Source organism: Sander lucioperca, chromosome 3 (assembly GCF_008315115.2).
Source record: "Sander lucioperca isolate FBNREF2018 chromosome 3, SLUC_FBN_1.2, whole genome shotgun sequence".
Classification (NCBI taxonomy): Eukaryota; Metazoa; Chordata; class Actinopteri; order Perciformes; family Percidae; genus Sander; species Sander lucioperca.
In genome coordinates this window covers 38,199,235-38,215,804 of record NC_050175.1, presented here as the reverse complement: position 1 = coordinate 38,215,804, position 16,570 = coordinate 38,199,235, and the positions used below count along the sequence as shown (strand labels likewise).

At 41.2% G+C, this 16,570-nt stretch overlaps 1 protein-coding gene across 1 annotated transcript in view; it reads left to right on the top strand.

Moving 5' to 3' along the window:
* Positions 1–16,570, top strand: part of LOC116067198 (SH3 and multiple ankyrin repeat domains protein 2) — a 306,129-nt gene that overhangs the window by 196,665 nt on the left and 92,894 nt on the right. Inside the window, exons 13-14 of the mRNA XM_031323535.2 lie at positions 8,347–8,486; positions 10,671–10,784. Coding sequence (XP_031179395.1) covers positions 8,347–8,486; positions 10,671–10,784 — 254 coding nt within the window. The remainder of the gene's footprint in view (positions 1–8,346; positions 8,487–10,670; positions 10,785–16,570) is intronic.

The following is a 16,570-nucleotide window of genomic DNA, read 5'->3' as shown; positions in this document are numbered from 1 at the left end:
CTCTCTCGCTCTCTCTCTCTCTCTCTCTCTCTCTCTCTCTTTCCCTCTCTCTTCCTCCCTCTCTCTTCCTCTCTTTCTCTCTCTCCCTCGCTCTCTTCCTCTCTCTTCCTCTCCCTCCCTCTCTCTCCCTCTCTCTCTCTCTCTTCCTCCCTCTCTATATTCCTCTCTCTCTTTCCCTCTCTCTCTCTCTCTCTTCCTCTCTCTCTTTCCCTCTCTCTTCCTCCCTCTCTCTTCCTCTCTTTCTCTCTCTCCACTCTCTCTCTTCCTCTCCCTCCCTCTCTCTCCCTCTCTCTCTCTCTTCCTCCCTCTCTATATTCCTCTCCCTCCCTCTCTCTCCCTCTCTCTCTCTCTTCCTCCCTCTCTATATTCCTCTCTCTCTCTCTCTCTCTTCCTCCCTCTCTATATTCCTCTCTTTCTCTCTTTCCCTCTCTCTCTCTCTCTCTCTTCCTCCCTCTCTCTCTTCCTCTCTCTCTTTCCCTATCTCTTCCTCCCTCTCTCTTCCTCTTTCTCTCTCTCTCCCTCTCTCTCTTCCTCTCTCTTCCTCTCCCTCACTCTATCTCTCCCTCTTTCTCTCTCTCTCTCTCTCACTCTCTCTCTCTATCTCTCCCTCTCTCTCTCGCCCCCCTCTCTCTCTTTCCTCTCTCTTCCTCTCCCTCTATCTCTCTCTTTCTCTCTTTCCTTCTCTCTCCTTGTCTCAGGTGATCATCCAATAATAGCACAAATTATGCACAGCTGGTATTAATCAACACTGTCTAATTAGCACCTCAAAGCCACCTGGGTAATTGCTAAAAAAGAAAAAGAAAAAAGCATGAGGGAAAACATGGCTGCCTGTTTCTCTCCCTCTCTCAGCCGGTATCCTGTAGACCGGATTCACTTTCCTCTGAATCTCAAGTGGCTTGCTGGGAAATGTTTCTCCCACATCATCATTACACCAACAAGTACAGAATTAGCCCCGTCCCACAGCAGCGGGGCCTGATGACTGCTTACTGTGCATGAAAAGAACCTGGTATGAGTTGTGTGCAAAGTTGCAGCAATGGTGTGACAATTCATAGCTAATTTTACATTTTCACATTAAGTGCTGTAGTCTGGATTTCGTTTTTCTATTGTCTCTGACTTGTCTTGGAATCGTTGGTATTTGTGTGACGGTCCTATACTTCAACTTAATTGGGGTGGCAGTAGCTCAGTCAGTAGGGAGTTGGATTGGGAACCGGATGGTTGCTGGATCAAGTCCCCATATGGACTGGTAGCTGGAGAGGTGCCAGTTCACCTCCTGGGCACTGCCAAGGTCCTCTTGAGCAAGGCACTGAACCCTCACTCTGACATCTCTCCATTAGTGCATGTATAGGTACTTAGCATGTGTGTGTAATTCAGGCCTGTGTGTAATAATAACAACAGAGTGAAAACATTGTAATTTCCCCTTGCGGGATTAATAAAGTTTACATTATTATTAATGAAACCCAAGCAAATAGACAAAACACAAGCAAATTAAGAAAACATCTTCATAAATTTGAGTAGCACTTATTAATACACGCAACAAAACCAAATACACAAACGCGCTGCAAATACAGAAACGATGCAAAAAGAAAAACGCACAAACCCCGAAAACAAATGCAACAAAAAAAACTGCTCCATCCAGTTGTTCTCCAGGCCTCTAGGGGGAGCACTAAGTGGCTAAACAGCTTGAGAGAGAGAGACTGAAAAGTTACGATAATATCAAACACGTTTGATTTTGTCTGAACGTCCAGATTGGAAAAAGACTGACTGGGACTGAGTTTTATGACCTTACACCAAACAATGGAGACGACGGGAGCGCCCCCCCGACTGGAAAGTAGTCTTGACTGTAGTCTTCTAGTCCAGTGATTCCCAGCCAGGGTTGCGCGTAGTAATGACTAAATGGTTGAAATAGTTAGCTAAAGGTAATGAATGAACTGTAGAAATAAACAGCCAAGACTACTGACTAAACTGTTCAAACAATTCGCTAAAAGAAACGAATGAATATTTGAAACCATAAGATTCACTTCCAAGTAGTAGCCTAGTGTGATTGTTGCCCAAACCAACCTTAACCTTCTGGGGTCTGAGGGCATGTTTAGATATCTTCTTGAATTCTCCTTTTAAAGTGTTCATATTATGCTCATTTTCAGGTTCATAATAGTATTTAGAGGTTGTACCAGAATAGGTTTACATGGTTTAATTTTCAAAAAACACCATATATTTGTTGTACTGCACATCGCTGCAGCTCCTCTTTTCACCCTGTGTGTTGAGCTCTCTGTTTTAGCTACAGAGTGAGACCTCTCACTTCTGTTCCATCTTTGTTGGGAGTCGCACATGCTCAGTAGCTAGGTACTGCGCAGTAGCTACTAGCTAGAAGCTAGCGTTGCTAGCGGTTAGCCACCTCGTTCTCAATGGCAAAACACTGCTACAACACACATGAGTTCACCCTAATTTACAAAATAAATTGTATAAAACTATTTCCATGTCCCTGTTCTGCAGGTATTCCACGCAAAGTTGGAAGTGCTCCCTCGTTTAGAAGAAGTCTCCCGGCTAATCCTGCCTTGTACTGACCGAAGTTGGAGAAACAGCTAGCTGATGTTGTATTAGCTAAAGTGGTTAGCACGCACCAAATGTTTCAGACAACGACGTAGACGGCCCTGCAGATTTTGTCCAGCTCACCTGGAGACTGAAGGCAGGACACATTCAGAAACTGTATCTCACTCAGAACAGCATGGGTGGATTTTTTTCCAAATTTGTATGTGTGTGGAAGCACCAGAGACGCAAAATAACTCCCCAAATCCCAGAAAAAGTGATTCTTTTCATAATATGGGCACTTCAAGGGTTTTTGTATATAACTGATCCACGTGTGTTTCATATCAAAATGTTAAGAACAAACTCAGCTGTCTGTATAGTGACGCCCAAAATTGTTCCAGAACAATGTGTAAAGAGATAATTTGGCCCTAAAGCGGAAATATTTCTTAAATCTCTTGTGAAAACGAACCTACACTCAAGTGGTTTGGTGCTTGAAATGAGTTTACAAAAGTCTTAAAAGTTAGTTGCAGCCCTATCTGCAATCCTGTCACAACATGTCATCCGTACAGAAGTCCGTTGCTGTCTTAACCCTGGTGTTGTCGTCCCGTCGACCAGGAAACTTTCTGTTTTTCCGGGTTAAAATTTAAAATACAAACTTTTTTTTTCAACGTTTTGGTCGTCTTTTTTTCGACACTTTTGTCGCTTTTCCTGATGTTTTCGTCACTATTTTTCTCACTTTTCTCAATGTTTTTTGAAGCTTTTCTTGACGTTTTTTGTCACTTTCTTCCATTTTTTTTTGTCACTATTTCCAAAGTTTTTGTCAAATGTTTTCTGCGCTTTTTGACATTTTTGAGGGGTTTTTTTCCCCACGTTTTTGAATCTTTTTCCAACATTTTTGTCACTTTTTTCAACATTCTTTTATCTTCTTTTTTTTCAAATGCTATAAAATTGAAAAAAAAAACAAATTCTATGAAAGTAGTGAACTGATTATTTATTTTACTTGTGAAGAGGGTTGTAGGGAACCATCCACGTTATCTTTTTTGACAATTTGGTTAAAAGAAAACCCAAATTTCTGATATAGAAGCTTTTTGAAAATGGGTCAAATTTTGGAGGGTTAAATACTCCAGTATTAGAGTACTTGTCAGAGTGCACGGTTGCACTTTTGTCCGTGGCTTTCCCTTTGGAAAATTTGCGAGCAGTCTCTCTCGGTACTGAATGGGGTTAGCTCTCTGAAGGCCTGTGAAGGTTTGGGGAGGAGCGCAGTCTACAGGACAAGGTGACCCACTTACTGAAAAAAAAAAAAAAAAACATCTCCATCCTCTCTTTCAATCCCTCGCTCCTGCACTCCATTTACTTCTTTCCCTTTAATCTCCTAGTTTCTCCTACGCTGTGGTTTATCTCTGACTCTTTATGTCTCCCTGCGTTACTCAACGTGTGTGCAAGATGCCAATAGAAGAACATGGCTAACCTTTTTTGTATTATCTTTTAACCCTCTGAGGTCGGAGGGCATTTTTATATATCTTCTTGAATTCTCCTTTTAAGGGTTTTTGCATAGGATTATAAAAACATGATGGACTCTTCAGAAGAGGTCCTTATCTTCACTTGAGTTTCTGTGCGGGAAAGTCACCGGACGCCACAATCTTCTGAACATAGTCATACTGAGAAATACAGAGAGAGGTGTGTGGAGCTGATAGTCTTAATTAGCTTTGTAGCAACTCATTTGACAATGGCTTGAATTAACGGACGTTCATATCAAAAACGTTACGCACTAAAGCTTTAAATTGCTTATATTAAAAACTGATTTTCACTCTTTGTTTCCAGCCTGATCTCAAATGCTGTCCTTGTGGCTTGACTTCATGTGAAAATGTCTTCACATTGGGGCAGCAACGAACGATTGTTTTCAAAGTCGATTTTATCGATATCAAATCTGTGGATTATCTAGATGAATGGATGAGTTTTTGGTCTCTAAAATGTCAGAAAATGGTGAAAAATGTGGATCAGTGTTTCCCAAAGCCCAAGATGACATCCTCAAATGTCTCAAAGATATTCCGTTTCCTGTCACAGAGAGAAGAAACTAGAACATATTCACATTTAACAAGCTGACATCAGAGAATTAAACGATTAATCAATTATTAAAATAGTTGGCGAATTAATGATAATTTGACTTTGCAGCTCTACCTCTCTCAGCAGTTTAACCTTTTATTTTGAAAGGCTGATGCCTTCAGTTGACCTTTCATCTGTTCAGTTTTTAGACATATTGGCCAATGGACAATATTGTTTCAAAGTATAAATCACATCCTAATGGTTGAAAATATTCACATTAAAGAAGCTGGAATCAGAGAACTTTTACTTTTTTTAAATAAAAATGACTCAAACTTATTAATCCATTATCAAAAGAGTTGGCGATTAATTTAATAGTTGACAGCTAATCCATTTAATCTTTGCAGCTCTATGTGCAGCCATTTAGTTTCATGTTTTCTGGTCATGACACACATTTATTCATTTATTTACACTAAAGGTTCAACAGCTTAAATCAAACCTAATGATAAACCAGCTGCTGAACATTATTTTACAGATTATTGAGGACGTACTCACTGTGAAATCATGTACTTATAGTTTTGGTTAGAATAAAAACATCTTTTAAGAGATATTTTTAATGTAAAATATGGCACAAGAGAATACGTTTCAGTGCAGTAATGAGAAGCACAGTAAACCCTCTGAGGACGAAAGACGCTCGTGGGATGGGGGGTTATAATAATAATATAATAATCAAAACTGGTCAGGCTAATGAAGTCAAAGAGTTTAAATGCTGTGGCAAGCAAATATTTGTTGTTAAGATGTGCATAATTCCTAAAAATCCCAAAAATCACACATGTAATGTGCAGAAAGTACAATACAGCAGATTAATTAATTACTCGTAATAATACTGACATGAATAAAAGACGTTTGCATGCAGAAAAGGCACAAATTGTTGCAGAAAAAGTTACCAGAATGCAGGAAATGAAATGTTTGATGCTCAAAGTTTCCTGGGGGACGACCATCAGACCCCCCCCCCCCAATGTGGAAACAAACAATTCGCTAGATAGGTGGACTGGGGGTGGCAATAGCTCAGTCAGTAGGAAGTTGGGTTGGGAACCGGAGGGTTGCTGTTCAAGTCTCCATACGGTATGGTGGTGGACTGGTAGCTGGAGAGGTGCCAGTCTTGAGCAAGGCACCGAACCCCCAACTGCCCTTTCCATGGGCAGCTCCCTTACTCTGACATCTCTCCATCAGTGCCTTGTAGATGTACTGAGCATGTGTGTGTAATTCAGGCCTGTGTGTAATGTGTGTAATAACAACAGCAGAGTGAAAACATTGTAATTTCCCTTGCGGGATTAATAGAGTATAAATTATTATTATTATTAAAAGATATTTGTGCAGGCTCTTTGAGACACATAAAAAGAGATTGGAGCAAAGAAAAGCACACAACTAAAATAGACAAGCATTATACAAGGTAAATAAAATAAAATAGGAAAAAACTATACAATACCACACAAAAGTGTACAAAAAATATAATACATTTTGAATACTTTAACTGGAGTATGAGTACTACTTTACAGTAGTAAACCCCCAATGTTGAACCCAAACCCAAAGTTATGCCGTTGACTCACACACAGACAGACACTAAGCAAACAAAGTCCAGAGACGAAAATAAGACTGTGTGGTCCTTGGTGGCGTTTGATTCCCCCGGTCTATCGGTCCATCGGTGCATTCTGTTGTGGGGAGTGTTGTTCCGGCCGTTGGCCACTAAGTGGCGCTGTGTTCTCACCCAGCAGCACTGCTGTCCTCTGTGCTCACATCCCATCTCCATGGATACATGATGGAGAGCTGGGCATCACTTTGCTTCTGATGCAGCTTTTTATAACCAAATATTACAAACATATAAATGCAGCTTTTATCGATCTGTGACCTGAACGTTTTTTTTGTTTTTTTTATTGACAAAATGCATCATACAAAGAATCAGGTAATCAACAATAACACATAGACATCAATACTAATTCTACAAATATATACAGCACATAAAAAAACTAATTATACAAAGAAATAGAAAATAAAACACAAAGAAAAAGAGGTACAAGTAAACATAATATCACATTTAGTCAGAGTTTGGGTGACCTCCAATGTTTGATCACCATATGTAGAGATGCAAAGGTTGGACAAAACGGGACTGGAAATCATTTCCAACTTTTTTTTACTGTACAAACTTAACATTAAACTGAGCACCAAAGGCATTATTTTCATAATCCTTTCATCGGTTTGAGTCATTTCTTTAATGAAAAAAATTCTTTGATTCCAGCTTCAGGAATGTGAAAATGTTCATAATAATGTGAATATTTCTTTCAACCATTAGGATGTGATTTACACCTTGAAAGAATATTTTTCATTGACCAATATGTCTAAAAACTGAACAGATGAAACGTCAACTGAAGGCGTCAGCCTTTCAAAATAAAAGGTGAAACTGCTGAGAGAGGTAGAGCTGCAAAGATTAAATCGATTAGTGTCAACTATTAAATTAATCACCAACTATTTTGATAAACGATTAATTGTTTTGAGTCATTTTTTATGAAAAAAAAGTAAAACTTCTCTGATTCCAGCTTGTTAAATGTGAATATTGTTCTAGTTTCTTCTCTCCTCTGTGACAGGAAACTGAATATCTTTGAGTTGAGGACAAAAATAAGACATTTGAGGACGTGATCTTGGGCTTTGGGAAACAATGATCCACATTTTTCACCATTTTCTGACATTTTAGAGACCAAACTACTAATCTATTCATTCAGGAAATAATCAACAGATTAATCAAGAATATAAATAATTGTTTTGCAGCCTTTATCATTAGCATTTTTCTCTAGTGCTGCTAAGTCCCGGGTAGCTTCCTGTCGTGTCTTACTGTAAGAGCGTCTTGTTTCCTACCCAGAAGCCACTGCAGCTCTGTGGGTCAGAGCCTGCTCATATTCTGCCCCACTTACTCCTGCTGCAAGACACGTGTCTGCTGGCCTCTGAATATCTCCTCTGCATAATTGGTTTATGTGCGCGTGTCTGTATCCATAAGCATGAATAGTGTGTGTGTGGGTGCGTGCGTGTGTGTGTGTGTGTGTGTGTGTGTGTGTGTGTGTGTGCCTGTCTATGTGCGTGTGTCTGAGTGTGTGTGTGTGTGTGTGTGTGTGTGTGTGTGTGTGTATGCATGCTTGCGTGTGTGTATGCCTGTGTGTGTGTGTGTGTGTGTGTGTGTGTGTGTGTGTGTGTGTACGTACGTGTGTGTCTGTGCGTACGCATGTGTGTGTACGTTTGTGTGTGTGTGTGTGTGTGCCTGTCTATGTGTGTGTGTGTGGGTCTGTGTGTGTGTGTGTGTGTGTGTGTGTGTGTGTGTGTGCGTCCGTGCAAGGGTTGGACAAAAGACATCCGAGACAGTTGTTAATGATAATTTGAGGAAGGTCATAATGTTCCTCTGTTTCTTTTTTTTCTTTTTGACTGTCAAAGGTTTTTCTTTAACATGTTTTCAATACTTATATTATATTTTTGGATTTTCTCTTACAGTCACACAATAAACAGACGCGGAAAAGAAAGAAGAAAAAAAGGAGAAAGTATCACGTTGTAAAATCAAAGTTGTGCCACTCAAGTGCAACCACACAGACACACACACACACACACACACACACACTGTAATTAAACAAATGCCTGAAAAAATAAGGTTTTGCGTTTGCTCTTGATTGTGGACACCGTCCGTTGATTGTTCGAGATAAAAGCTCTGACCCGGGGTGTTTCCTCTCTCTCCCTGTCCGTCAGTCCCAGCAGTCACGGCGAGGCTGTAGGCACCAGGAGGAAGCTGTACAGCGCCGTTCCTGGCAGACATTTCGTGGTGGTTCGTCCTTACATCGCCCAGGCCGAGGGAGAGATCAACCTGTACAAGAGCGACAGGGTCAAAGGTCAGTTTGTTGTCGTGGTTAACTTGTTTTTACATCACTGAGGGGGTCCACGGCACAGACCCAGCCCTGATAGCCAGTATAACCTATAGCGTTTTTTTTTCAAGTTTCAGTAAGTTTCATCAGCAACATACATTCACACGCAGATGTCCGTCACCTTCCTCTTTCTTTGTGTGTGGATTTCTGAGGACTATGCTCCTCAGATCTCTGCAGGGTAAATAGACAGCTAGCTAGACTATCTGTCCAATCTGAGTTTTCTGTTGCACAACTAAAGCTACTTTTGAACGTACACGTTCCACCAAAACAAGTTCCTTCCAGAGGCTATTTAGCAGAGGCACCGTGGCTCCGTGCGGAGCTTAGCACCGCCCAAGATGACTGTGATTGGTTTAACGAAATGCCAATAAACCAGAGCACATTTTTCTCACCATCCCAGAATGCTGTGTGGACTAGCCAGACCCTCCTCCGCAGCGCTGTGGAGGAAGGTCTGTGCTATGCGAGACTATATCATGTGTGATGCTGCACCCCATCCAGTGGTGGAAGAAGTACTCTGATATTAAGGGTCTTTACTGTGCTGCAAGTAAAAGTCCTGCAGAACTATATATATATATATATATATATATATATATATATATATATATATATATATACATATATATATATATATGCTCAGATTAATATTCTAAGTGTCTGATAACATTATGGAAAGGAGCCCTTCAGAGATGGACCTTTAAAACCCCTTTGAGACCTTTCTATTTAACCAGAAACAGCTCTAAAGTCGCTAGCGCTAAACCCACCAGACTCCATTTAAAAAAAGCAATACTTTTTAGCACGTATAGAGCCCACACATTTTCACATGTAAATCGGTAAACTATGTGTTTATTTCAACCAAAGCTAGAGTTGTTATGTTTGAAAAAGTGGAAAGACGACCCAAAACGGCTTTTCATAGTTTTATTTTGTTTCTGTCAACTATGAATGAAGTGTATTTTATGATGCTAAAATGACGATGTTTATTTACATGGAGTCTGGTGGGTTTAGCGAACGTAATTTCGTGGATGTTTTTATGTTGAAAAAAGGATCTTACTCCTTAACAGAAAGGTCGACCTCCTTAGAAATCCTTTCCATAATGTTGTCAGATGCTTAGAATATTAATCTGAGCCTGTCAGTGGCAAAACGAGCACTTTTGTGAAGGTAAATACAAGCTGGACAATTGCCCTATTAACTTACATTGTAGCTTGTTTAATACTGGACCAATGTCAAAGATTGTTGTTCCCATCACTCACTTAGACAAAAAAACATAGGAAGATCCAGGTAGAAAAAAACAGTAGTTACCCTTTAACTTATAAAACACCAATTTCAAGAAGCCTCTTGTCACTTTTGTCAGGACATGTTTTACAGTTACAGACCAGATAAAAATGTGATATGCCAGTTTAAACATTTGATGTCTGTAAAACATGTTATGTTGTTTCTTGATATTTTGTGTGACTTTGTATATGCAGAAACATTTGCCTTTAGGTTTGATTACTTTCTGTATAAATGTGGCATTTAAATGAAGTGCTTTAAATTAGGGCTGCACGATATGAGGAAAATATGCGATAATATTGTTGAATATCGTGATAACGATATTACTGGCGATAAATAAACAGATATTAAAGTGTTCTCAGTTCTGCTGCTTTCAGTATTCTGCTAAAATACGTGTTTGTTGAATTTAAAATAAACGAAAGGAAATTATTTCCAACTTTCTTTTACTGAACAAATTGAACATTGAATTGAACATGTTAGATTTGACAGTTAGATTTTAAAGTGCAGTTTTCTGCTGATATTTTCTTTCATCTAACAAAAAGTCTCTGAGTGTCTTTCGTGATGTGTCGCAGCCTTTCGCGATGTGTTTACAAAAAAAGACATATATACAGATATTGTGCAGCCCTAGTTATTTTTTGATATTTTGTTTATGCAGAAACATTTGCCTTAATGTTGTATTACTTTTTATTCAATTTAAATGACATGACAAGTGACTGTAAATGACAAGTGGCATTTAAATGAAGTGCTTTAAATGTTTTCTTCGTACCACTTTCCCAACTCCCCCCTTTGCGCCCTCTCTCTCTCTCTCTCTCTCTCTCTCTCTCTCTCTCTCTCTCTCTCTCTCTCTCTCTCTCTCTCTCTCCCCCTCTCTCTCTCTCCTCGGCCCAGTTCTGAGCATCGGGGAGGGGGGTTTCTGGGAGGGCAGCGCCCACGGCCAGGTGGGCTGGTTTCCAGCCGACTGTGTGGAGGAGATCCCGGCCAAGGCCGCCGACGAGAGGAGCTGTAAGTGGAATCGCTCGGTGTTGCATGCAGTTGGAGGCGGGACATTGACTTTATGTAGGACACGCAAGGGCGTAGGTTTGGGAGGGGGGGGACATATTATAGGGGGTAGTCCTCTTTTGGGGAGGGAGCTGACGAAGAAACGACAAAAACATAAAGAAGAAAGCAACGAAGAAAATACAAAAGCCTTGATAAAAGCTACAAAAGGTCAAAAAAAGCAAAAAACATTTTGTTTCCTGCATTCTGGTGAATTTTTCTGCGACAATTTGTGCCTTTTCTGCATTAATTTATGTTGCAGATGTCTTTATTTATGTAAGGGACAGGGCCGGCACAGGCAATGCTGGGGGTGGGGGGGCAGCAGTCCAAAAGAGTAAAGAAAAGTTAAAGATATTAAAGATAAAAAAATGACTAAAACAAAAGCTCCAAAAATGTTGAAAAAAGCAATTAAAACTAGTGCTGTCAGTTAAACGCGTTATTAAAGGCGTTAACGCAAACCCATTTTAACGGCGTCAATGTTTTTATCGCAAGATTAACGTTATTTTTGGCCTAGCAAACTTTGTAGTTTTTTTTCACATGCTGTTGCAACAACTAGTAACGTTAGAAAAACTACAACACCACACCAGATCTAGCTAGACCGGAAACTAAACAACAGGCACGCCGCACACACTTGTTTGGGCTTGCGAGCCGGCCAAAGAGTAGTAGGCTAACGTTACGTTTTGAGTGGATGGCGAGCGCGAGACGCCGAAATGGATGCCAGTAAGATTCAAAATGGAAAATTTACTTTTAAAAAGTTGCCAAATGGTTCCATTGACAAGACCAAAGTGATCTGTGTTTTGTCGTTGTGAACTGAGCTATCATCGCAGCACGTCCAGTCTGAAATACCACTTGATAGCCAAGCACACAGCTGATGGCCAAGCACACAGCTGATAGCCAAGCACACAGCTGATAGCCAAGCACACAGCTGATGGCCAAGCACACAGCTGATGGCCAAGCACACAGCTGATAGCCAAGCACACAGCTGATGGCCAAGCACACAGCTGATAGCCAAGCACACAGCTGATGGCCAAGCACACAGCTGATAGCCAAGCACACAGCTGATGGCCAAGCACACAGCTGATGGCCAAACACACAGCTGATGGCCAAGTACACAGCTGATGGCCAAACACACAGCTGATGGCCAAGCACACAGCTGATGGCCAAGTACACAGCTGATGGCCAAGTACACAGCTGATGGCCAAGTACACAGCTGATGGCCAAACACACAGCTGATGGCCAAGCACACAGCTGATGGCCAAACACACAGCTGATGGCCAAGCACACAGCTGATGGCCAAGTACACAGCTGATGGCCAAGTACACAGCTGATGGCCAAGTACACAGCTGATGGCCAAGTACACAGCTGATGGCCAAACACACAGCTGATGGCCAAGCACACAGCTGATGGCCAAGTACACAGCTGATGGCCAAGTACACAGCTGATGGCCAAGCACACAGCTGATGCCAATTCTCCACCCCCTCGTCAAAGCCAGGCGACAAAAGCACAAAGCAAGCCGATCCACTTTTCCATGTTGATAAGAGCATTAAAATGAGAAAAAATAATGGGACAAAAAGTCAGTGATGTGAACAAATTAGGACACCCATGCTAAAGTTGACTAAAAAGAGGAATAAAAAATCATCTTTAGGAAATTGATCTTAATGCCTTAAATTCCCATAGAGGCAGGCAGATTTTATTTTTAAAGGCCAGTTATTTCATGGATCCAGGATACTATGCATCCTGATAAAGTTCCCTTGGCCTTTGGAATTAAAATAGCCCCACATCATCACATACCTTTCACCATACCTAGAGATTGGCATGGTTTTAAGTCAGTTAGCCTAATAGCTGGTTTGATTTGCATTGAGAGATGATTTTATGGAAAGTACCCCATGCCAATCTCTAGGTATGGTGAAGGGTATGTGATGATGTGGGGGTATGGTGAAGGGTATGTGATGATGTGGGGGTATGGTGAAGGGTATGTGATGATGTGGGGTATGGTGAAGGGTATGTGATGATGTGGGGCTATTTTAATTCCAAAGGCCAAGGGAACTTCATCAGGATGCATAGTATCCTGGATCCATGAAATAACTGGCCTTTAAAAATAAAAATCTGCCTGCCTCTATGGGAATTTAACATAGGGGTGTACTTACTTATGCCCCCTGTATTTTAAGGAAAAACATTTATTTATTCACAATACATTATTCATTCACAAAGAAAATTGGTGTCCTTAAATATTGGATTTTTCCTCATTTTGTAATTAAGGCTTTAAGATCAATTTCCAAAAGATGATTTTTTTATTCCTCTTTTTAGTCAACTTTAGGGAAAAAAAATGTTTCTAATTTTTTCACATGACTGTACGTTGTATGGAAGCCATGTAACATTCTTGGCAGGTAAAATTAATGATTACTTTCATTGAATTGTGTTTTTTTTTTTTTCAATTTTATATATATATGTGTTTAAAAAAGCGTTGAAAAAAGTGACAAAAACGTTGGAAAAAGAGCCAAAAAGAGTTCATTTGGAATTTTGACCAAGTTCACGGTCTACGGGAAGACGACACAAGGGTTAAGGGGGGACATATCTGTTCCATCCCTCCCGAAATCTACGCCTATGTAGGACACGTCTGTTTGCCATCACCCAGTTCTGTAGAGAGGGAAAGGGGAAAGAAAAGAACAGAAGCTAATGCTAAATGCTGAAGCTTCCTGAGGCAGTGTGATGGCACGTGGCCTCGTTTTTTCTCTCCAGTGCACTAGCTGCATGTGTCTCTGCTCGTCCCCCGGTCTCTTTCCGTCTCCCCAGGCTGTGCTGCACAAAGCTAAGCGCTACATTGCCCTGCTAACTCAGCTGTGCTCTGATGTCCTCCGGGTGCAAGCTAATGAACATATCATGCCATGCTCCGGCCCCCATAAACATCACATTTGTCCTTGCAATTCCTCTCGCTGTGTGCTGCTCGTAGTGAGTGCTGTCAGTGTGTCCACGGTATTAAAGGAAGAAGGCTTTAGAAAAGCCCGTCCTCCTTCTGTCTGTTCGTTCCACTCTCTTCCTCCTTCCCATAGAGAGCTGAAGTCACGCCCTTCTACTTCCGGACCATGGGACCTATCTTTCGAAAAAAATATGAAAGGGAGTGAACGGGGAGAGGCAAATTATTTTCTGATCCCGTTTGAATTGAGCCATGGATTACACATATGATGTTCGTCAATTTAAAAGATATTTTTTCAAAGAAAGTCTCAGTTTATTGTTAAACTGTTGAAGTATAAGACTGTGAAAATACGTAATTAGAAAGACTACACACTTCAATGTCGCATGGCAACCCGGTCTCACGCCAGTTTGTGAAATGGTCACGTTATTTTATAGTTTTTTATTGATTCGTAAACAGGTCACGATTTTCTTGTTTATTTTCGAATGTGACCATTTCACAAACTGCCATGACACTGGGCTGCTCTGGGGGACACAACAACGGGATGGACCGCCACACGCGGGACGCGATCTCCAGGCGCAGGGACACGATCCGCGGTCTCTGTGGCACGCCACAACAGGGACATGAAACGCCACACACCGGCCACAACAACGGGACGGTTGTGGTTAGGAAAAGAAGAACAGGCAAAGGTTGTGGTTAGGAAAAGAAGAATGGGGAAAGGAACCGCAACACGCAGGAGACACCGACAACAACGGGACGGCTGTGGTTACGAAGAGAATAACGCAGAAAGGAACTGCAACACGCGGGACGCGATCCCTGGTCTCCAGGGTGAAAGTCCTGTGTTGTTTGACCCATCCACCACCCCGACCAACCTCCCTGCGCGGTTTTTCGCCTTATCGCCTTATCAATACTACTCGCTACCATAATCGTTCTGTGATTACGAAATAGGCTTCCCATTGAAATATATTATTTTAAAATTCATGCTCACCACACAAAAATAACGACATTAACGTGTTCAGTACACGAATCAATAGATTCAATAACGTCACCATTTCACGAACTGTCATGAGACTGGGCTGCGCATGGATGACGTCTCGCTGAAGCTATGACGTCTCTGTGTATCGTACCGGGGATGTAACGTTACTCAGTTACTGCTTATCTGCTGAAAACACTTCACTGGATAAAACACATCAGGTAAGGTAACGTTACATGTGTTGTGGAACTAAGTGGTCATATGACAAACCTACAGATAACTGAGACTTTCTTCGGTTGAAAAATGATCTTTTAAATTGACGAACATCATATTTGTAATCCATGTCTCAATTCAAACGGGATCAAAAAATAATTTGCCTCTCCCCATTCACTACCGTTCATATTTTTTCTGAATTAAGGTCCCATGAGGTCCAACGGAAGGGGCGTGACTTCGGCTCTCTATAGCCTTAAAGCTGCGTTCTCTCTAACTTCCAGCAGGGGGCGACTCCACTGGCTCCAAAAAGAAGTCTGTTTCTATAGAAGTCTATGAGAGTATGAGAGTAAACATTTTCATAATGAGTTTATGGTCTCAGTCGCTAGTTTCAAGTCTTCTTCAATACAGCATGATGTTCATTTAGTAAATGATGGTCCCATTTATTTTTAAAGCAGGGGATGCTTTAGGACCTGTTGATCAGGACACAGGCTTAGTGATGCTAACCATGCTAACACTGTGGACATTATAATAGACTTCAACTTGTTTTTGGCTGTTGTCTGTGTTTTCATCTTAAACTGTGACACTCTCACTGTGTCAGAGTTTATTGGAACATTTTGGTCGCCTAAAATTTTCTTGTTCAGCATTCTGCCAACCAAGCTAGCTAGCTACCGATAGCGTTAGCTAGTACATGCAGTTGAAACAGGCACCAGTACCCGGATGTTTGCGTTTATCTGCCAGTAAATCTCCACTGGATGCTCAGAAGGGTTGAAAATCGGCAACTTTCCTTCTTTAGCGCCATTGCAACCTCCTCCATTCTCCACTCAAAACGGCAGTCTCCCAACCAATGGGTGACGTCACTTCTGCTACGTCCATTATTTTTTTTTATAGTCTATGGTTTTATCTCTGTTTTACTGTTTTCTTTCAAATTTGAATCAAAGTTAACTTGAACATTCAGTCGCTTAAAAATGTCTTGTCCAGTGGTCTGCCAACCAAGCTAGCTAGCTAGCTAGCACTACCGTTAGGTAAGGGAAAGTCTGCCGAGTTCCAGGTTTAACCAAGGGGGTAAGCCTCTCCTCGGACTGCGAACCTCCTATGGCGCCATTTTAAAGCCGTCACCTGCCGTTAGCATTCCATTGACTGCCATTCATTTTGGCGCCACTTTGACAGAGAATAACTTTACATCTGAAGCGTTTAAAGACTCTATTTGTCCATTGTTTATTTCTAAAGAAACACGACAATGTATAAAAGGCTCCATTACCTTGTACCTCACGTTATGGCTCCATAGCAGACGTTTTTATAAAAATAGGCTAACGATTGTGTCATAACCACGCGACTTACTGTCTCATAGTAGAGGAATTACTGTATAGTACAGGAGAAGCTCGCAGGCAGTTTCGTCTCACATTAGCTGCTTAAGTGTAATTACTAATGTTAACTAGCATTTTAGTGATCAATAATTAGCCTGTGTCTATGTTATCTCCTTACATATAGCTACGCTCTCCGTCTCTGCTAGATTGGGAATGATTGAGATTTCTCTTGGCACAGCTACCAGAAGACTTCCAACTTTCAGACACGTTGCTCACGGCACATCTACGTCGTCTCTCTCAGTTGGAGGCTGCGCAGTAACGCTCAGCCATCACCAGAAAAGTGCTTCTAATA